Source organism: Sinohyriopsis cumingii, chromosome 9 (genome assembly GCF_028554795.1).
Source record: "Sinohyriopsis cumingii isolate HCF-2022 chromosome 9, ASM2855479v2, whole genome shotgun sequence".
Lineage (NCBI taxonomy): Eukaryota > Metazoa > Mollusca > Bivalvia > Unionida > Unionidae > Sinohyriopsis > Sinohyriopsis cumingii.
The window spans coordinates 120,836,595-120,859,408 of NC_142969.1; the positions used below are offsets into that span (position 1 = coordinate 120,836,595).

The 22,814-nt window shown below is 33.8% G+C and overlaps 1 protein-coding gene across 4 annotated transcripts in view; it reads right to left on the bottom strand.

Moving 5' to 3' along the window:
• The window catches only part of LOC149792610 (transient receptor potential cation channel subfamily A member 1-like), a 53,729-nt gene that overhangs the window by 13,567 nt on the left and 17,348 nt on the right, over nt 1-22,814 (bottom strand). The window contains exons 5-12 of one of the 4 annotated variants that reach the window (XM_089971237.1): nt 22,184-22,273; nt 21,312-21,419; nt 16,800-16,919; nt 14,907-14,996; nt 12,065-12,103; nt 9,864-9,986; nt 5,045-5,089; nt 404-496 (exon numbers count right to left, since the gene is read on the bottom strand). In XM_089971237.1, coding sequence (XP_089827363.1) covers nt 404-496; nt 5,045-5,089; nt 9,864-9,986; nt 12,065-12,103; nt 14,907-14,996; nt 16,800-16,919; nt 21,312-21,419; nt 22,184-22,273 — 708 coding nt within the window. The remainder of the gene's footprint in view (nt 1-403; nt 497-5,044; nt 5,090-9,863; nt 9,987-12,064; nt 12,104-14,906; nt 14,997-16,799; nt 16,920-21,311; nt 21,420-22,183; nt 22,274-22,814) is intronic. The other 3 variants (XM_089971238.1, XM_089971239.1, XM_089971240.1) reach the window with 3 other exon arrangements.

Here is a 22,814-nt window from a genome sequence, read left to right on the forward strand (position 1 = left end):
TGCTTTCGTGGTTAAAACTCTTTGAATCGCTAGAATTTGTATTTAATACCTGACTGAAAATGCATAACAATATTAAACCTCGTTCGCTCCATCTACGACTTTCTCAGCGGCTTTGCTAGGTCCCTTTGGTGTTCTATCTCTATAGATATTCTGGTGTATACGCAATATCCTTCAATCAGAGATAATTGTATTTTTTAAATTTGTTATTTAATATGGGCATGAGCATGTTAACGTTATTGTATGAAGAAGACGAAAATATACAGGCAAAATTTATTATTCGCTAAGGATTCAAGGACACGAGTCCCATATGGATTTTACTTTAATTGTGTATAGGATATACCTTTCATTTGTCAATTTAAAAATATGTATTTGTTTATTAATGTACGGTAAATAAGGTGGTTACCTTATCAAATAATTTCACTTTAGCATTTGTATCCCCCAGTGCATCTTGTACGTCATCCGCAGTTCCTTCAAGTACCGCTCTGATTAGGTACTCCTGTGAAGATATTATACATGTGCTTAATGGGTTCAGAAATTTAAAAGGTTAATTAGACATCTGTGTATTTCATTTATACAAGTCAGCAAGAATCAGAGACTAGTTCTACAAAAGCGAAGGATCTTTTCTTGCTTTTTCAGTGTCCTGTCAAGAACTACGCAATTCGTTTGTATCTTTTGCAAGTGTATCCTTAACAGAGAGTGAAAACGAAAACAGTTCCCAGTGTCTTGAACCCTTCCTTCAAAGCTACGTCTATCTTCTGAGTGTATTTGTTCAGTATTAGCCTAAACTCGAAGATTTCACGGGAACAGTAAACGGTATTAAGTGATAATCTGCAATTCAGAGTTTTTAAAACCTTATTTTGCAGTTGTTTCTTCTATGGAATAAAATACAAAGATGCAGACGCGATATAATACAGATTTTAAATCTGAGGAAAGTTTAAGTTAAAATGTGTTATGCTGTCTTCTAAGTAGGTCTATAGTCAAACTTGGACTACTTTTAAGTGTTAAGGACTTCATATCTCTATTCACCATTTCCCGAGTGACATAATCATATGTTTTCTAAATATCCTAAAATCGAAAATAAATCCCACTCTAAAAATCCAGTTTGCTTTAGTTGCACATTGAAGTAAGAAACACAATATTTTGTACAATATTAAATGACTTCCTGCTTTCTGTCGCAATTTGTTTTCATTGAAAATGCGAAATTGGGATTCATATATTTTCTTAAACGAGACCAAACTTATGTAGTAAAATGTAAACACAAAATGAATATAACGTGTACTTAAACTAGAAATGTTAAGAAAGAAAAATATGAGCAAAATAGAAACTTCATGTATTGTGACATTCGAGTGAATTAAGACAATTAAAACAATGAAGAAACGAATACCTTTACTTAAATCAAAATAGTCAATTTGACATAAATAATAAAATATGATAACTCATCTTGAGAAAAGAAAAGGTATATTAAAAGACAGTTTTGTATTAAATAATGTGAAAACGGTTTACTGAGACCTGTTGTCAAAAATTGACTTTTCCAATTGCAATTCACTCAGTAATTATAACTGGGTACCTAGAATACAAGTAGTAAGTTCCAAAAGTATTAGCGTACTTACCTATCTATACTCATATTAGATATATTGTTTCCAACCTGGCATGTTACAAATAAACAGGATGAATCACAACTCTAACCATATGAAAGGCATGAATACATAACAATAAATCAGCAAATGATGTTTTCCGTTGAAATGGTTATCGTTGTATGATTTATGAAATAGACTGAGGAAAAATGAAAACGTACTAAAAAGCAAACCATGCAAGCAAGTGGCACACATTTATAAAGAATAAAGCAACTGTTTACCTGCACCAATAGCGATACCCACATATCCTTGTACGAAGAACACAAAGAACCATGCTGAACACTGTGTAATAAGACACGACAAAAGGGTCAGCCATCATATACAAAAGGTAATGTTTGACATAATATATATATATATATATATATATATATATATATATATATATATATATATATATATATATATATATATATATATATATATATATATATATATATATATATATATATATATGTTCTCGCTACCAGAGTCTGCTCATTTGCGAGTTGCGTCTAATAAGATTCCCTTCGGCAAAAACAAATTTAGAAAGAAAACAGTTTGCAATTAAATAATATTCTTGACTATTGAAAACATGAATGACCACTTTGAGAAAAAACAAAACAAAGCAACACGTCTTTTCTTATATGCCATCGTAATTGCAGTAATTGACGTACTATTGTTTAATATACTTATAAATGCACATTTTATAAAGAAAAAGGCATATTAATGACAAAAGGCATATAAATGATAAAAAGGCATATTAATGACAAAGAGGCATACTAATTACAAAAGGCATATTAGTGATAAAAAGGCATATTAATGACAAAGAGGCATAATAATTACAAAAGGCATATTAGTGATATAAAGGCATATTAATGACAAAAAGGTGTATTAATAACATCCTTCAGGTGAAAAATATTATACACTTTGTTTAGTTACATTTGGACCTTGTACTAGTACTGTAAACACATATACCGCCTATATCAACGTTCGATCTAGGAGGTTATATAAGAGAAGAAGAACAACAAAGAAAAGTAATGGAAAATGTATATTTTACTTAAAATCATTGTAAATTATCATTACAGTGTGCTTATGTAGTTTTTCTCAACAGGTACTGGAAAAAGGCAGTAGGTAGATCACAATTTTGCCGAAGAAAAATTGGCCTGATATGTGTCGTTTCGTTCTGTTGACGATACAATGAGGTAGGGAAAATATTGTAATTACTCAGTAAATTATTGCTTATCGGTGACTTGGTGTAGCACTGACCAATCGTATTGTAAATAATGTACGAATTGCCTAAACGTTTTCTCAGGTTGCACCTGCCTGTCAAATATTTCTTGAAACAACTGAAACGAGGCAACTTATCACCGTGCAAAAATCAAAGTTAACTCAACATAGGACAGTGTGAGGATCAAACCAGAAACCAGAATCTGATATATACGGCATGGCCTCTGCATTCAAGACTTTATTTGCTTTTGAATGCAAATTATATAAACTATTGCAATTGAAATGTTGCATTAGATAAAAATTTTATCCATCAAGGTAATTAAAATACAAATAGATAAGTCACATTCTTTACTTTTAGTTTAAAACACAAATGATATTTACAGTACATAACATACATTTTTCAGTAGATAATTGATCCAAGGATTTAAAATGTCCAAACGGAACAAAACTTTCAATTAGTTTTCATTGCAGTCTTTTACTATTCATTTTTAAAAAAATGTATTGGTCTATTTTGTGTTGTAATTAAAGTTTTTATAACTTTCACCAGTGCCAGGACATTGCAAAAATGTTTTGAACAAAACCATTATTGAATAATTATCAATAAACGGGTTGCGCCTTTTCACTTATCGACGATTTTTGAAAAGACAAACAGAGCAACTATGTCTGAATAACACTGATTGGAAGCTTGTCGTACTAAACGTTGCCATTCATGACCGAATGACGGAACATTTCAACACATTACCAACGTGGAGCATTGAGACTTATTATAAGAAAGAAAAAGAAACAAACGAACGAACCAAGAAATAAATAAACAAACATGAAACAAGGAGTGTGATTCACATGTTTATTAAAAGTGATTTGAAACTTAGGTGTTAATACAAAGACTGCAGAGCACATGTAGAACATTTCCCCGATCCCTGTGTTATAAATGAAATACATGTGGTTATTCTTCAAAACACGTACAATCCATGCATACACACACATGATATACAAAAGGGAAATTGGCTTTAAAAAATCCAAAGATTGTTTTCTTTTGAACTCTAGACAGATATCATTTTAGACCTCGCTGGAAAAAGGCCGTCTTGATGATTTCGAGAGAAAAACAGAGAATCTGATCTGGCACATAGAAGTGTGAAACTACTGTTGCTTGCTGAAACGTTCGAGTGAACGAGTTTCTCTGTCGTTGGACTGCAAGACATTTCTTTTTTTATTTTGTTATAATTTATCATTCTCGTACATAATCTAAATATCGGATACCGTATGTACTCGCTTATAAGACGAATCCAACTGTTAATTGTACAGACCCAGATCCGACGGTGCATTAAGCGACGGCACAGCTGGGTCTGTACAATTTGCAGTTGGACATGTTTGTTAGGAGTAATCAGTAGAACAAACAACATAGATCCTAATCAACAGACATATAATGCTACGGCAGATCTGGATCATTGTCGTTTGTAGTTTGTCTCAACTGATATGTTACAGCCAGCAAGCACTGAAAGATACAGATATATCACTCTAAAATAGTTCTTACACTATTTGATACATTAATATTTTGTCACCCATTTGGAGAATAAGTACAATTCCTGTAAATGAATACTTTCTTTACAGCTGAACAATAAAAACACTAAAGAACATTAATGATGTAAACTTCATGCATAAAAAAGAAATGAAAATATTGAAAATCCTTGATTTCGTATCAGTCTTGGAAAGAATTAGGATATGGAAGGTTTTTTCTCTTAGAAAGCGAGGTAGAATTGATTTGCCAATGGGATAAAACGTCAATGATACAGTTGACTGTATATTACAAGAACTGTCTTAAATACTGATATGTTTAAAACATTTATGAAACATACAATAGCTTAGGAGCATAAAAAATATTCTGCTACAGAGAGTTATCTATTTTTTTTAGTTTCATAAGCTGCAAATGGCCATAGCAAATATCAATATTCATTTCAAATTTGTAATAGGTTGTTGACAGACTTTATCAAGTGTTTAAGGCATGCTAAAACGTTTATATAGCAGTACACCATAAGAAAAATTATTAAACCTTACTATGTACAGTTTGATTACTTTCACAATTTATGATGATTTAGTGTTTAAAAGGTAGGGTTTAAAAGTGGAAAGCCATTGTCTTTGTAAATCATACATGTGATGCATGGATTTTAAATTTGTTCCAAGGAAAATGTTAAACAGATAGAAATAACCTGTGGATTATCACTTCTTGGAATTTGTCGAGATTGTCTTGTATGCTGAAAAATAAAGATGAATTTGAAAAATTAAGTAATGAAATGTAAAAATGTTAAAATGGTATATATTAATTGTAAAATTCATTAGGTATCCACTCCCCGTAACTGGTAAATATGTCATTGAAAAAGTTATGTTTTGTTGTAGAGGAGGGGACGGAGGGAGACAGTCATATACAAAAGCTAAAATTAGAATAGTCAAATCCAAAAGCTAAAAAGAGAGTATCCTCTAGTTGTCTGGGAGCACCATATAATCGATCCTGCCATTTTACCTTTGTCAATGATTAAATTGGATTTCAACAAAATACGTGGATTGTTCTTCAAATGAAACCAGAATGTTGTGTTCACAAGTTTGCAACGAAAAGTCATAAAACCCTCTCACAGCCTCTGAATGACTAAATCCGAACAAATGCCGAGAAAAAAGTATTGGTTTCCAACAATCAAGAGCATGGCGGAAGATGTCATCAACCAATATTAAGAATGCCAAGTGAGGACGAAAGGGCATCGACTTGTACCAATAAAACTAAGAACAATACCGAAAAAGCCGTGGGACATTGATGGGAACTACAGTATAGTTGTAATTAATAAGAAAACAAGATCTTTCAACGTAGAAACCATATGTACTGTAGTTTTTAAACACACCATAGAGAAGGTACAATATTAAATAAAAAACCAAAAACAGAAAATATTAAAACAGAATAACGAAATAAATATATCAAGGATGACAATTTGGTAGATGGAGACTATTTACCACTAAAACAGACCAAACGAAAAAATAAACGGAGAACGGCAAAAATAACCAACAAAATGTCATGAGTCGTCAATGATATAGTTGATTGTAAATGAACCAATTGTCTTAAATACCCCTGTGTTTCCAAACGTGGCTGGCAGACTGCGTCGTAGGTAGGAAAACATATTCGTGTGGTAGTACAACACTTTAAAAAAGTGTCAAAACTTACTATCGTCATTTTTTTATTGTGTTTGTAATTCTTTGTGGTGATTTTGAGATCTAATGGTAAGGTTTAAAAGTAGAAATATATTGTGATTGCAAATCATATATGCGATGTAAGGACTCTTTTATGTTCTTTTAACAACACAATTAACATGTGGATCGCCACTTCCTTGAAACTGGTCAGACTGCCCTGTATGCTGAAAACAATAAAACTGAATTTAATAGTTTTAAATGAAATGCCAAATGGTGAAATGAGATATGTTAGTTAGAAGCTATAAACTTACAATTGACAAGTAAAATGAATGTACCTAAATTAACAGAAATGCTTCACTGCTTAATGAGATTCCATTGTTTTATGTCACACAGTCATGCATAAACTAGAATTAAGTTCTCGATAAAATATTTTGCATTGGAAAATTGTTATCATATTAATAACACAAGAAAAATCATTACAAAAGAAACAAAAGCGTTCAGTTTTTATTTAGAATAATACAAGTTATGGAAAATCGTGCATAACATTTCATTCTCCTTTTCACTGTTTCATAAATACTTTGCTTGCCTTGTGTTTTAAAACTATATGTCTCAGAAAGATGCAAAAATATGTTCCAATTCTTGCTTGTCTTGTGCTAAGACCGGTTGATTCTTGTGAGCACAGGCTACATATAATCGCGATAACATCCAAATTGCAAACTTTTGCGGGGAATTCGGCAAGGACAACGGTAGTTTTCACTATCATAAATTAGCAATTGTACTTGACATCAATCTGTCGTCACTCTGTTGATGATATTTCAAGGTTAAAATGCAACTAAGACTAATTAAGACTGTTCAATCAACAGACACATGATTGTGTTGCCCGAGTTTGTACAATATGACTTGTATCAAGTGTGATCACTTGTTTGTAAAACATGCCTTGTATCAAGCGTGAACACGTTTTTGTATAACGTGCCATGTATCAAGCGTGAACACGTTTTTGTATAACATGCCTTGTATCAAGCGTGAACACGGTGTTGTATAACATGCCTTGTATCAAGAATGAACACGTGTTTGCATAACATGACTTGTACATGAATGGTTTAAAGATATCCTCACCTATCAATGAATATATCATCCTTCATCAGCCATTATAATTTATAATTAATTCAAGAACAACACATTTGAATAGATACCAGTTAAAATGAATAATTAGCTAATTGGGTTAAGTGTCAGTAATCCTTAGCAAGATAATACAATAGTGACAAGAAAAATACGAAGTATCTACATGAAAAATTATGCCGCAACAGTGTTAATAGGAAGCTTTTCCTTTCTGTTAATGAATAATATTTCTTGCTTTGGTTGAATTGTTTCCACTGCAAATGAAATAAAGAACATCATCATCGGTAAACATTTTTTTAATGTTCTGTTCTACCCTAATTGACACATTATATATATATATATATATATATATATATATATATATATATATATATATATATATATATATATATATATATATATATATATATATATATATATATATATATATAACATGCAATTATTGTAAATCATTCAAGAATTCCTTCTACAAAGCAGAGATAACTGGCTTTTACAATACCATGATTAATCTCGGGTTCGAAGAGTGATTAGCTCGTTATATTTGATGGAATGCTGTCTGGTCCTTGTGCTTGTGGTTGTTGTTTTCTTTTGATACCATTCTTATCAACGTTTACAAGATATGTCCCTGATTAATCCGATTCCTAGAGTCAATATAGTTAACCCAAAATATCCTTGATTGTACCAGACCATCACGTGACAAACAATATCCGATACAAACGCAAGAAACTAATCAGAAATGAGGTAAGAAAAGTGTTGGTTTCAATAACGTGCATAAAGATGTAGTTTTCTAATCTACTGCTCATTGTGAAGAACGATTTGATGAGCTTTTTTTGGCCACATAGCTGTGTTGATTATATTGCTAGACAATGGATTCAATACAATGTGAAAGTGAAATGGTGCAGATAACTTAACAACTCTCAATATCAATTTTGTTATACTTCGGAAGGCTTTGTATAGTAAAATGTGAAAAAGTCGACTTGCTACTGGGCAGTATTTTAGGTTCGAGTTTTCGGCCGTTAGGAATTTATCTTGATTCCAGAAAAGAGAGTGATATACAGCGGGGACAAGCAAGTTCTTGGAGTAATGCGGTACATTCGAGTGATTGTTTAATTTGTTTAGTGCTGGACGTATCGAAATCTCTCCCCCCTCCCGCTCCACACACAATTCAAATATTGTATTTTGCTGAAGTGACTATAGGAATGTAACAGGTTTACTCAGAGGCGGCGTTAAGAGTACGCGGGGCCTAGGGCTGACCATGACCGCGTGGGGCCATACTATCGGTATATCGATTGGTATGCTACTGCAAATACTGATTACGTCTAGACTATATCAACTTTCGCGATTTGTCTCACGAATTTAAATTTTTCATTATTCATTTAATAAAATCCTGACGACAAGGTCTTTGCCTAATAAACTGATTATTATTGTCATTTTCAAATAACACGAAGACACGAATTAAGAATAATAATTTGCTTAATTGCAAGTGTACTCTGAACGTCGACGTCTTGGTCATAACTCATTTCCAATTTTCAAGAGAATATAGCTTGACAAACTCATAAGGACGACCTTAGGCCTGAAGCGCGGGGCCCCCTCAAGAGCGGGGCATTGGCGGTCGCCCTACTTACCACCCTCAAACGCCGTTCATAGGTTTACTGGTTCATAACTCTTTATATTCTCGAAATAAAGGACACTGATTTTCTTGTCACATTATTTAGAGTGCAATGTTTAAATTTAAATTATTTAAGTGCAGTGAATTTTTCAAGTTTTGAGTCATAGTCATCCCCCGCCACAAGAATTTCTTTATATTAAGCCATATGTGACTTTAGGGTCTGAATAATCGTGGGGTGCACATTATAGGGTGCTTGCCATATATATTCATCAATCTACCTACCGATGTAGATTATACTCGTTGCTATGCATCTTTTATTTAGGAAGTAGATCTTGGTCGAGCACTAAAAACATGCAGGGAGTCGGACTTCCGCAAAGTGTTTAGTAAACTAAGTTTAATTGCTTCGAGGGAAAAGCAAACATGTTCTGAATATCTGTTTGAAATTAACTTTCTCTTTTCTGCATCGCTAATTCCGGCAATATTTGAATGCATTACATTATTTCAAAGACAATAGTTTGATGTAGCTAAAGACAATAGTCAGGGAATCGTCTTAATACCATTTCATTTGCACCAACAACAAAGAAGCGTCATCGGTTCAGTTTGAATTATTACACAAATATTTCTTTTATGCATCAAATTCCAGTTTGTCCTCTCTTTAAAAAGATAAATTTCAAGATATTCCATCATAAAAAGTCTTGATCAAAACTCTGAATTCCCAAACATTTTAATGTGATGCGGAATAGCTGATTAAAATCGTTTTTTGCATACACATATTCGTTATTTTATTTTAAAAATGACAACCAATTTAATTTGAAATCGTTAATATTACTTCAGACAGATGAATCAAAATATGTTTTGCTTGTGCACATTTTTTGTTTCTCACAGAGGTTGCAGCGGAGAGGGTTTACGGGGATTTTACATAGTAAAAAGCGTCGAATAATCCGTTACATTTACGACACTTCATACATTCTTTGGAAGGGGCGAACAAGCCATTACAATTACGACATTTCATAGATGTTTAGAAGGGGTATATAAGCCATTACATTCACTAAAATGCATATTCTTATATAAGGGGAAAGCATTATTAGTTGTCAAAGTCGAAATACTGATTGTAAAACACAGTCAACCTCTAGAACTTCATCAGTCGACTCAGCCTCAGGTTTACGATTATCTTCTTCCTTCCTCGCGTCCACTGTTCGAGGTGTTTCCTCTGTCATTCTGCTGTCGAACGGAGTTTGTGCTTTTCTACGCTACAAAATGACAATGTCTCTATATATGCAAAAATAACGTGCGTCGAAAGTACCAAGAGTAATATACATATGAAATGGAACGTAATGTACCTGGAACTAAGCACCCTACGTCATAACCTGACCCGTAAATAGTACTTAATTATAGTTAAACCTACACACAAAGACAGCCAAATGGCTTGATAAAAGTATCTTTATTATGTAGGAGTCAGCTTCATATACAGGAATCGCTAACACTAGCTACATTTTCTTAATTAAAAAGTCTTTTCATCAAAGACATTAATCATGTTATGAAAACATTCATGTCGAAATGTTACCGAGTGGTTTGTTTTTAATTATATTGATTATATTCATTTCTGTGTTACTTTCGTATAACTGAACTGTCTAGCAATTTTACTGACTGAATGAGATCAAAGTTCAAGAAATCATAAATACAGCCAAATGACATGACAAAAGTATATTTCTTATACAGGAGACAGCTTGTAAAGTATATCATAAAAAAAAATTACCTGCTAAAGATTTTTAAACAATGGTGAGACTCATATTTGTGTCACAGAGTCAGTCGGACCTCGATCATTTGAGGATAATGGACTCATTTAGAAACGAAATATAGCACAGAATCTGCATTGGTGAAAATTTGATGGTTAAAATACTAATTAGTGAATAACATTTTGCGTTAAATAGATTAAATATTTAGCCGTTTCCAAGGATGCAAATGCTATAGGGTATTATTACATGCTGATACAGTAAACACAAGAGATTAAAGATATTTAAGTCAAGGATTATTACAGAATGGTGCGACAAAACAAAAGAGATTAAAGATATTTAAGTCAATGTATTATTACATAATGGTACGACAAAAAAAAAGAGATTAAAGATATTTAAGTCAAGGTATTATTACATAATGGTACGACAAGCAACAAAGATTAAAGACACTTATGTCCAGAGAAAATGAAGCTAAACAAAACCGAAATGTTAAGTGCACGTAAAAGAAGATAAGATGCAACAATGAAAATGAAAATAAACTGTCTCAAAAAAGTATGTATAGTAATATCGAATGAATTTGTCAAATTACTTTCAACCAATCAACAAAATATTTTAGTTATTTGAATAAGAGCATAGCGTAAACAACGTTTTTGTAAGACTAGTGCTGTATATTACAGAGTTATACATCCTCAAAGGACAGTGAAGAAGAAAGTCACATTGACATATGGTGTAATGCAAGAACTTCGAATGAAAGTAAAGTAGACATGCACTTGTTTTCACTATCTTATAAAAAAAGAAATACAATCTCTTCCATGTTGCCTTTATCTTAACATCTGCAAAACAGGTTACAAGCTTGGAACCATATCAATACTAATGAAGCGACTTGATCAGTTTTAGACTCCCCTTGCTCCATCATATACATTAATTATTAGAAAATCTTACTGCATCAATCTTCTCTTCATTAACATCAAACAGTGAAAAATTAATGTTGATCAAATTTGGTGTACGAATAAGACGTAAGTTGAATTCACTATGAGTGACCAAATACGTATAAATGCAATTTTGAGTTTGGAATGCATTGTCTGGGCATACATGCTCTATTGCGTCATCTTCCGTTTCAGGATGCAAACATGTTAGGAAAGCTGGTTGGAATTCTATGTTAGATGGATGAATGCATTAATGAAAATACTGAGGATTTCAACCATGCTAGATTTAGAAGACATATTAGAGAGATGCAGAAAAGACATCAAAATTATACGATAATTCCCCACTATAACGCTTTTCAAAGGTGTACCATGAAATAGGCAAAATCGGCATTTACTTGGTTACATTATACATTCTAATACAACTATTACAACTATATAATGTACTGGTACCAAGAACCATAATGACCTTATAAATTACACCGCTTTATAATGAGTAGTTATTGTATACAGAAAAAAGCGGCAGAGATGAATATGAACATGCAAAGAAAAGCATAGTTTTCTTAGAAGATAGTTTAGTGTTGTAAAAGTGATGAAAAACTAACCAGAAACCCATTCGTAGGATGTTAAGTGGCATGGAATACTATTTGGAATGTTTATATATAGTCTTACCAATGATTCGGCATTTTCTTCTTGTTCCCTTGTCTGTGTCTAGATTTTACGACAGGTAAAGGCACATTAAGAACACTACTATATTATTGTGATTCATTACTATAGTGACAGACTGGTTCTTGACTCTATGACTTATCATGGCAGTAAACTGTGGAATTTTCGTAATAGGGTTGGTAAAATAGGTGAAACAGAAATACAAAATCAGGTGGTCGTTTTGAAGGAAGTAAACGTAAAATGTACCAATACTTGTGCTGAACTATTAAACATGAAACGGTAAAAATAGTTACTAAATAATGCTATATTATAGTTAGTCATAACTGGTAAACATACATGTACATTTTCTTTATTAAACATTGTCTTTTCTAGTTATGAAGTTATTTATCAATTCCTTTTCTTTTGCCGTTTGCTTCGCCAATCGTCTCGTGCACGAAACTCTTTCCTGACTGCATCATATTTTGTATAAAGGCTCATTGCTTAAAAATCCCACAGCTAACTTTATAATTTTTGCTTGATCATCACTACGTCGGAAATTAGTGATGTTCAATTTACTGTTTTTTCTATAGTTAAAACAATGGAAAGTAACCTGTGTTATGCAGTGCTGTGCGGGCACTCATGCTAGACAACTGCTGGATGCCCTGATATCGGTCACATGTAAAAAGACAAAATTTTGAGTCATCTTGATTGACACGCGAGAAATATAACTACACCAAGTCCACCACGGGTTGCCTCAAGTTAGTTCCTAAATGCTGTATACAGAAAAGCATAAATATATATTGCTCTCCACTGGAAGTTCTGTGAGATGACGCCTATTTTCAGCACATTATCAGCTTCAATAATTGTAATAATGAGTCGTGGGTACTTGCTGAGTGATAATTTGTGAGAAATATGCATTCTTTATTGGTAAGGTTTCACACGTATTACGATGTCAAATCCGTTTTTAATGCTTCCAAAATGATGGATATTAATTGACTGAAGAGAGGTTTTACCTGTGTATGAATGTACGTTGCGCTCAGCTACTGTCCGACCCTTCTAAAACTAGGCAAATATAGTATTTTTTGGTCGTTATTAAGTGCTATATTTTATGTTTATGTTCATGAGCGTTTTTGACCGATTTATATAATTTTCCTTAGATACATTTGCAACACAAGGCATGCCTCATCTTACAATAGATTATATGTGATATATTAGGAAAACGGTTGGGGTGTGAGACTTTAAGCACACATTCAGTTTAAAAACAATTGATGAATGAAACAATTTTATATTACAATATCACATTTGAAAATGTACGCACAATATTACTGTCCTCATACATACGTTAAACCTACTTTCAAACAGTTATCAATGTATATATCTTAGTAAAAATATGTTAAAACAGATTTCAAACAAAGTCACGTGCTCAAGAAATTGTTTGCACGCGGTTTACTTCTTGTTAGGAAACATAAATCGCAACACACACGCACGAGCAACATGACAAAACAAAGCAATAGCTAACAAGTTCAAATACATACACAAAACACAGAATGAAATCAAATAATTCAAGTAGTAAGTGAATACATACTTGTCATTCTTGTACAATGTCTACAATACCCGTCCAAAAATTTATTATTCGAACCAAACGTTTATTGTGTTGGAAAAAGGGGAGAAGTTTCATTGGATGCAAATGTGCATTTTTTAATACTGACATACATTCGAAAGATACCATACATATTACTGCAACGAACCTCAAAAGGAAAGAGAAAAGTCCGCGACCCCTTCTGGAACATATTTTTATTTGGAGAATTTTTAATGATTTGAAAAGTTTAAATGCAACTGATCTTAATCATAACACATTAGGTATTTACAAACTGGCTGGGATCAGAAAAGATATCAGATGCATACATACCAATTAGACTGTTATCTTTTCATGCAATATATATTACTATGGGAATATATCGAATAGAAATATATCTACATGTGCCTGTGTACATAGCTAGTTTTAAGTCCATTCCCCTGTGAATATTTCATACCAAGTCACACTTATATAGGTTAATTTACATATATACATGAAATAAAATGTATTATGTACAAGTAGTAGACAGCAAAAAAGCCCGAGTTCTTGTAAAGGATGAACCTGATATGTGTTACAAAATGGAGCATCTGTACAGTGAAATGAAAATTCTTAATTTCAAAAAATATCAGGTATGAATGCCGGTCATGCTCTGTCATGGAAACCTGTAAAACTGGGATGGTTTTCCATTTGATTCCAAATGATGATTAAAGCTTATTAGAAAATTTAAATATTTAGATTTTTTTTAGAATTGCTTTTTAATAACAAATGATAATGATGTTAACATACATCACCTAAATACAGGGGAGCCCGCATACTTATTTTCGGGGGCGGGGGGATATGTAGCAGTCAGCTATTAAGTTTTACTGATGTAGGCCAAAAGATGTTTAGAAGTGAAATCGGGGTGGGTGGTGGTTAGGGTTCTTGACCCTATGTGAGGATGCTTGTGCCTAAATGTATGCTGGGATCTGGTCGAGATTTCAATAACATAACTTTAGTCTGAGCTTAAGCATTTAGATAAAAAAAATATACCTTCAACCTTATTGGTTGAAATGTAATGCTGGCTTACAATCAACCAATCAAACGTCTTAAGTCTGAACTCAACTGCAATACTTTTGTTGATGAAATTGGGGCCATATTCAGAACTTTAGATTTTGGAAAAACGATATTTTGCATCACATTCAGTAGGTATGAGTAGCATTATTTTGCATCATATTCTATACAAGCTTTATAAAATACTAGCATGTCTTTTCAAGACTTTTATCTTTCACTTACTAAATATGTACGTCAGCTCACCTGTACGTGATGAGTTCGTTTCTTCTTCAGAAGGGCAATAACGTCGTTATAACCCCTACTCTGCGCAAGTGCTAATGCGTCATTTCCGTCCTGAAAATAAAAAGCAGCAATATGCAGATCTGTTAGCTATTACTCGAAAAAGATACAAAGATTTTCTGATATGCAGCTAGAAACCGAATAAAGTATGATTTTTTTTGTTTGTAATTAGTTGTCGATTTCATTATTATTCCAAAATTAATATACCTTATTTGAATTGAAATTTGACGATGTAGTTTTTGTTTTAAGTGTAACTTGCAGAAACATTTCACAACACACTCTTACTTATTTCTGTAGAAATCTTTTTCGAATCTTATTTAATTATGCACACATCTGTTTCGAATCTTACTTATTTCTGTACAAATCTGTTTCGAATCTTACTTTTATTTCTGTACAAATCTGTTTCGAATCTTCCTTATTTCTGTACAAATCTGTTTCGAAATTTACTTATTTCTGTACAAATCTGTTTCGAATTTCGAATAAAGTATCCACACCATGATTTTTCCCCCACGTTAACAACACTTAATATCTTTTGTCATTGTTTTCTACTTTATTTCTGAAATAATAAACTGCATTCTTTCAAATCGCATGGTAACCCCTAGAATAACTTAGGTTCAAATGGGTATTTATTATTTCAAACAAAATCCAATGAATTATACTTTTCTCAGACAAAAGCATATGTATTCCATTCGTGCTAATATTGCGCAAATTTACAATGTTGCTTAAGTTGAATTTATTTACGGAACAATTCACTCACGCAACAGTACTGAAACAGAGTAATTTTCAATAACAAGTTCAATATTTTGCCAAATATGCATTGTAGTCAAGGCTTGTTTTCCTTCAAGACTTTATTTTAAAAATTACTTTCAGATATAAAATAAAAAAAGGTTCCAATGTAAAACCAATGGCGAGGAAAATAAATATTTCCAATCATAGTGTAGGCCTCAAGGTCAGATATACTTATGGATTATATCGAGGACATACTTGACACATTAGAACCAACTATATGTAATGCAGAAGCTAATAAAGATAGTGCTAGCACAAAATATAATGAGAAAAACACATGGTACATTAAAACACAATACAAGCAATTGTAGAAAATATCAAAGATTATGCCAGGATAATGTATAGCTGCATATCATATTCTACTCTGAAATATTCCGGTAATTTTTAAATCGCTGGTTTGAAATACAACTTTCTAAATTTATGGCAAAAATACATTTGAAAGTTTAATCACTTCCTGGATATATAGTGATGACACCATAACATTGGATCACCAAATACTAAGCCCCGTTTTACACAGAAAAGGAAAATTAATATACAATTTTCAGATGCGCAAGGCATCCGTTTAAACTGGATTAATTATGAAAATAAAATATAGGCGGCAATACTTGAAGTTGTGTCAGTTACCAAACAGTTAAATAATATACGAAGTCTCTTAGTGATTCTGTTAAAGACACCGAATATACTAAGAATAATACCTCTGGTGGAATGGATTGTTAACTGTTATCGGAACGGGTAAAACCCCCTTCCCCGATCCTGTCTCGCCGGTATGGCCCTACCGGCATTGTATTATCGGTACGTCTTAACTGACCGTACTGGTAATACATGTTTACTTGGTCTTATTAGTACGTCGTACGTGACAGAACAGGCTTCCTCGTACGACCCCGTAACACAGTATACAGTATACAGTACTGTATATGAGTATCGGAAATTTAATCAAAAACTGCCAATAACAATTTCAGAAAAGCACATGCGATTTTTTTTTCAGAGTCATAATAAAAGTCCTTTATAGATATCCTCGACAAAGCTAATTATTTAAAATAAATTGGTTATGATAAATAAAAATATGCTTACCAGATCTTTGTACGTTGATAGCGCCCCTCTGTCCAACAGAAGGCCAACTATTTGGGGTAATTCTCCGTTTTCATGCAGCGTTTCACTTTTAATAGCCAGATTTAGGGCAGTATCTCCTTCCTGAATAACAAACAGAGTAATAAAAAATAATACAGAAAATGATAACAAAACTGATAGTGGCTTGTGACAATAATTGTAAACCAACAACTATGTGCTTCCTATTTCTGACAAATTTGTCTTTGATTTTCTTTCATTATTCGGTACACTTTTCCACACACCCACCCATCCATCCATCTTTCTCTTTGTCTAATTAGGATTATCTGGTCGATTTAGTTGCTCAATTTAGATATTTTTGTGATAAGAAGACGTAAATATTACTGAATTGCACAATTCAAGTTGATTTAATTGGTGACTTACAAGTCTTTAATTGTAGCTCCATTACATTTTATTCAAGCTTTGGCCATTGTAATTGCAAGGTAAATGTTGTGCTTTACCGGATTTTACTTTGCATTTCTCTTAATTAAATTTTGGTTTAACACTTAAAATAATTTAATCCGAAATTACATTCTAAATTACTCTCAACATTTTATTGCCATTTTCTTCATTTGCTCTGTACTTTCACTAACCCACAAGTGATAATGGATGGTGCTATGACAGACTTTGTCGGTTTATTGACAATGGACGGAGCTGGAACATACTTTGTCAGTTTAGTGACAATGGATGGAGCTAGAACAGACTTTGTCAGTTTAGACAGTGTTTTATTTCCTCTCATTCAGTCGATTCACCATTGAGGAAACATTTAAGACAGAGTGCCGTCTAAATTCAGAAGAAAAGAACATCACGCACATTATTTCTTTCGTTGATCAGCAACAAACATTGGTCTCCTTTTTAAAAACCTGTATTAGAAAGCACTGTAATATTTGATATCTGAGGTACAATACTGGTCCAGAAAATAGTAGAACACGTTTTGGGAAATACTTTTTCGTAAACAAGGACCCTCCTTAAAAAAACGCTCCACTAAATCTGCTCTTTGGAAGTGATACAAAGTTCTCTCTTCATAAATGGGGCTGGCAGGCACCGAGAGAAAGAGGATTTTACATATCCACTAGCCAAGCACCTCGCTCACCAATCACATTTACTGCTAGGTTTTCCTCAGTTTCCTCTAATGACACTCCTGTATTTTCATATCACAGCCTGTTAGTAACAAATCCTTTTCTATATAGATTTTGTAGGCATCCGAGTACCCATTTTAGCTAACGCGTAACTATCAATTGGACTAAATCCTCCATCCACTGCAGTTCGAGCATGCAACAACACGACATTGACGACATTCGAGAACGTAACGAAAATACGATGACTGCTCCCGGTTTACATTTGTATAGAGGTTTCAGTAGTGGTGCGAATAGATTTTAAGTACTGCTGGCATAGCACAGACCTCTGACCCCATCTTTTGGGTAAGGCAGTAGTGGGGCTAAATATCTTATAGGGACGGCGTACCTGACTGAACCGTCTTACCTGCACCGTTGGGCTTAAGTAATTGGCACTTTAAAATTAATACCAGGGAAGAGAAATGCCACCTTGGGAATGCCAAAACTGAATGATTTCCTGGTTCAAAGATACAGCACCTGCCACAATTGGTAAACAGTCTTAGATACAAAACAACGTCAAAAAAGCAATTGTAGATTTTCTTATTAATTATAGGCAAAAGAGTGCTGCTGAGACTATCCCAGCAGAACTTCGGAAATTTAAAGTTGCTTGGTCACAACAGGCATTTCCCAATGCAAAAATGATTTTCCAATTTAAAAAATTTATCCGGCTTAAATTTTTTACCGACACTGGTACATTTCTATGCTTTGTACGACGGTTAAAAACAACATTTAAAGTCGCATGTTCGTAATATTTTTTTAACGTACTTGGCAGCGCAAAAGAGAAATAAGAAGCCATATGAATCCAAAATCAAATACAAAATGCACTTGGCAGCCTGCTTTTTATTACAGAGTTGCAATTATGGCAATATAGACGAACGCATGCCTTACGTTAATTTAGTGAGATACAAGCTACATGGGATGTTTTCATTATATTCTTTGGCTTAGTCCCATTCTAGTGAGATTCAAGCTACCTGGTGGATTTTTTCACAATCCTCTGGCCTTGTTTCATTTTAATGACTGTGACGGTTGCACGCATTGGGGTGGGGTTCTTCCAATATATATTAATTAAATTATGATGAAAGTTCCACCCGGGCTCGTGGGGTTAGAAAGTTAAATTAGTGACGAGGTAGATTTACAGCTCTGAGCCCCCAGTCAGCAATGCTGACGGCTAAATTATAGAGAACACGAAGATGAAATTCAATTAATAACAATTTAATAAATTCGATAATTAAAACGATAAACTCTCAATCACCCGTCTTTCCCTCGACCAAGTGACAGCCTAATTCATCCCGTGATTTACAGTGTGAGTTCTATTTTCCCCCGTCCTTGCGTCTGCTCATCTCTTTCTTTCCCGCTAATTCCTTCCTTCCTTCCGTTCCTCCAACACCTCCTTCGACTCCGTTTCCCTCTCGACTATCTCCTCCTCCAATTTCGCTCCCAATTTCCTCTTCCTCCCTTCTCTCCCCTTTTTCTCCTAGACTTCAACTTCCCCTGACTTCTCTCCTTTCGTCTGCTTTCCTCCGTCTCTCTATCTGAGACTACGAAACCAAACTGTAACTGGTCTGTCCCTCAAAACTTCCTTATTTGAAGCTGTCTGTACTTTGAATTTCCTGTTCTAGGATATTCCCGTCAATAACGAATGGCTGTTCGGAGTTACGCTATTCTCCTCTGGGCAATCTTTCTAGCGAACTAATTCTTGCCGGAAGACGCGGAGATATCATTCTAGCCAAATTAGGGTCTCTCCCCTATCTCGATTCTGATTGGGTGGCGCTATGACCCTGTCCAATCGTCTTAGCGGCCAGTTCAACCTGGCTGTCTGTCTGCAGGGAAAAAGTTAAGACATTCCCACTTCTTCGGGCAACTTCTTTTGATCTGAACAAACGTTTCCACATCTAGGTGATAATTGACTATCTGGCGGCCTCGCAGCTCCTAGGTCTGGCTCTCCACTTCTAACCACGGCTATCTTACGTAATGGATTAGTGATAGCCTGCGGCAATGTTTAATATCAAACAATGGCTTGTCAGAATTACCTTGATTATACGTTTCAAACTGGGGCTACTCTGGGTCGGGGTAAACGTGACAATGACGGACAAGCTACCTGGATATATGTTTGTTTAAAACCTCTGATTTCGTTCCGTTATGCTAATATGCAAGCTATTTTAGATAGAATTTTTAAAAACCCTCTGGTTTTGTCCCATTTTACTGAGATATAAGCTACCATGATAGTGTTTTGCTTAAAAATCCTCCGGTTTTGTCCCATTTTACAGCTACAGAGTATCTATAATTCTGGTTGTTTTCCGCTTAAATTTAATGACTGCAGGTTGTATAATATTCTAATCAAATCAAACACAGTAAAAATCCTGAAAAACACATGTATCCGATGATAAGCAAATAATTTCTGGGGTATATTGTTTAAATATAAAATATAAAAACAGCTTGCACGAGGCAACAAACGAAATTTATGAGTTCGGATGGAGGAATATTTTCGGACATACGCCTTCAAAGACAACTGAAACATCTGATTTAAGGTTTTGGGACAATCCGTAGTAAATATCCATTGGGAGAGGTTCTTGTTGAACAGATTGTCGTAAGAACACAGTATCTGCTAGTCGAACGTGGAAAAGAGAAAAAGGGTAAAGTTAATCGTTTAGGAGTTTGTGTGTGTGTGTGTGTGTGTGTGTGTGTGTGTGTGTGTGTGCTTGTAATTTTGATTTTTAACGTACCTTTAACAATTTTTCAGTCATATCGCTATGATGTCTGCAGTGTGACAGTTTTATAGTGATGTCTAGCACTGGGGCATCATGCCGCATGATGTCCCACCAAGTCACATTATCCTGACACCAGGCCGACCAGTCCTAACAAAAACTTCTTAAATGCTAAGCGCCTGGCGAAGAAGCTGTTAGTACTATTTTTATAAGTCTTTAGTATGACTCGGCAGGGGTTCGAAACCGCAACCTCCGCATCCGAGGAGGTCGCTCTAACCTGATTTTGAAATTCCAGAAACTGTGTAACCTTGTGTATTTGAAGTTTATTTTCCCCTCTCTCTCTTTTCTGTTCTAACAACTTAGTTCTTTTTGCTTAAAACTGTTTAGGATTATTGACATCTACTATAGATACATTCGAATCTAACAATCTATATGTCTGTCTGCTTAGGATTATCTCATCTCCATATAATGTTTCTGACATAATGATAATGATAATAATGATAGAGAAATGCAATTTAAAAAGCGATAACACAAAACCGCTACTTTCCGTTTATTTGTACGTGGGTGGAATAAAAGTCGTGGTAGGTGTGTCGTGGTATGGATGGTTGAATGGATATTTGTGTGTATGAGAGAGAGAGAGAGAGAGAGAGAGTACTTACGGCATCCCGTAAATTGGGGTCGGCTCCTGCGTTCAACAACAACGGCAATGTTTGAAGAGGAGAAATGGCACAGTGAGTAATTGCGTAGTGAATCGCACCGTTCCCGTGCTGAAAAATCACATTTAATTACAGTGGATACCGTATTTTGGCGTAAACCTTGTAATGTGCGCTTAGAATTTTTTAAAATGTTTTTTAAAGATGTGGTGGTGGTAAATTGCGTGAGGTTAACGCTCGTTTTAATCAGTACGCATCAAGAAAGTCATAAACAGTGTATTGAGCACGTGCATGTATATACATCGATAATTAGTTCCCCTCTTAGGCCCTTTCTATTTTTGGAGCTCTCCACTGTGGAGGTTAATTCTATCCTCAGATATGATGGCGTTTGGATATTGAACTTTAAAGATTGAACTTTGAAACTGATTTAGGCAGCAAATGTATTTGAGAAACAGAGACACTAAGTATGTATGGGGATAAATTCCATGAAAAGCATGATATTCCAGATAGGATTTTAGCAGCTATTTCTCTCCCACAAGACATGCTGAGATCGATATATTAGTGGTCTGCAACATAAACTTTCTCTTTTTGGCTATAAAGAACGACGTACGTGTATTTATACATAAGTTGGTATTCTTTTGAATACTGTTTATTATATTCGCCGTTGTTGATTTACAAATGTCAATATTGCGTGTAACGCCATTCTTCTCCAAAAAATGTGTAAAATAACAAATTTTCTTTGGCTTGAATAAATAACTTAGTAACCATGTAATATACAGTAGAATGCAATCAAATTATTTAACCATAAATGATAATAACTTTGGTATTTACTGTTGAATTAAAATGTACACACACGCTATAGAATGTAAATAATTTACCTCGTTTAATATATTTGCGTCAGCACCGAATTTTGTGAAATCTATTATTAATTCCTCTTTGCTGTCTAGTACTGCCCGTATTAGTTTAGTCTGAAACAAACGGAATATATATATATATATATATATATATATATATATATATATATATATATATATATATATATATATATATATATATATATATATATATATATATATATATATATATATATATATATATATATATATGTGTGTGTGTGTGTGTGTGTGTGTGTGTGATTTATGTGTGTGAGTGCGAAGTAGAAGTTTGAAGTAGGTACTCTGACAGATGATTGAATACCACATACCACAGAATATTAAAAGTATCACAGACAGAAATACAATTTAAATTCACCTAACTGGACCTAAATGAACCTAATTGGACAATCTGAAATGACTGAAAAAATGGAGTTTCTTTATTACTGATTACATTAGTCGCCTTTTGTTTACATAAATGCTTCCAGTTTACTTTAGCTAATAATGGATTCATGTCACAAATTTTTGCCCACATTTCATCCCATTTGGTTCCACCATATAGATCTCTCCATCTCGTTAAAATCTGTGTGCTGTATTTGTATTGTCGTGGAATTATGTGAAAATATATGGCTGGGGT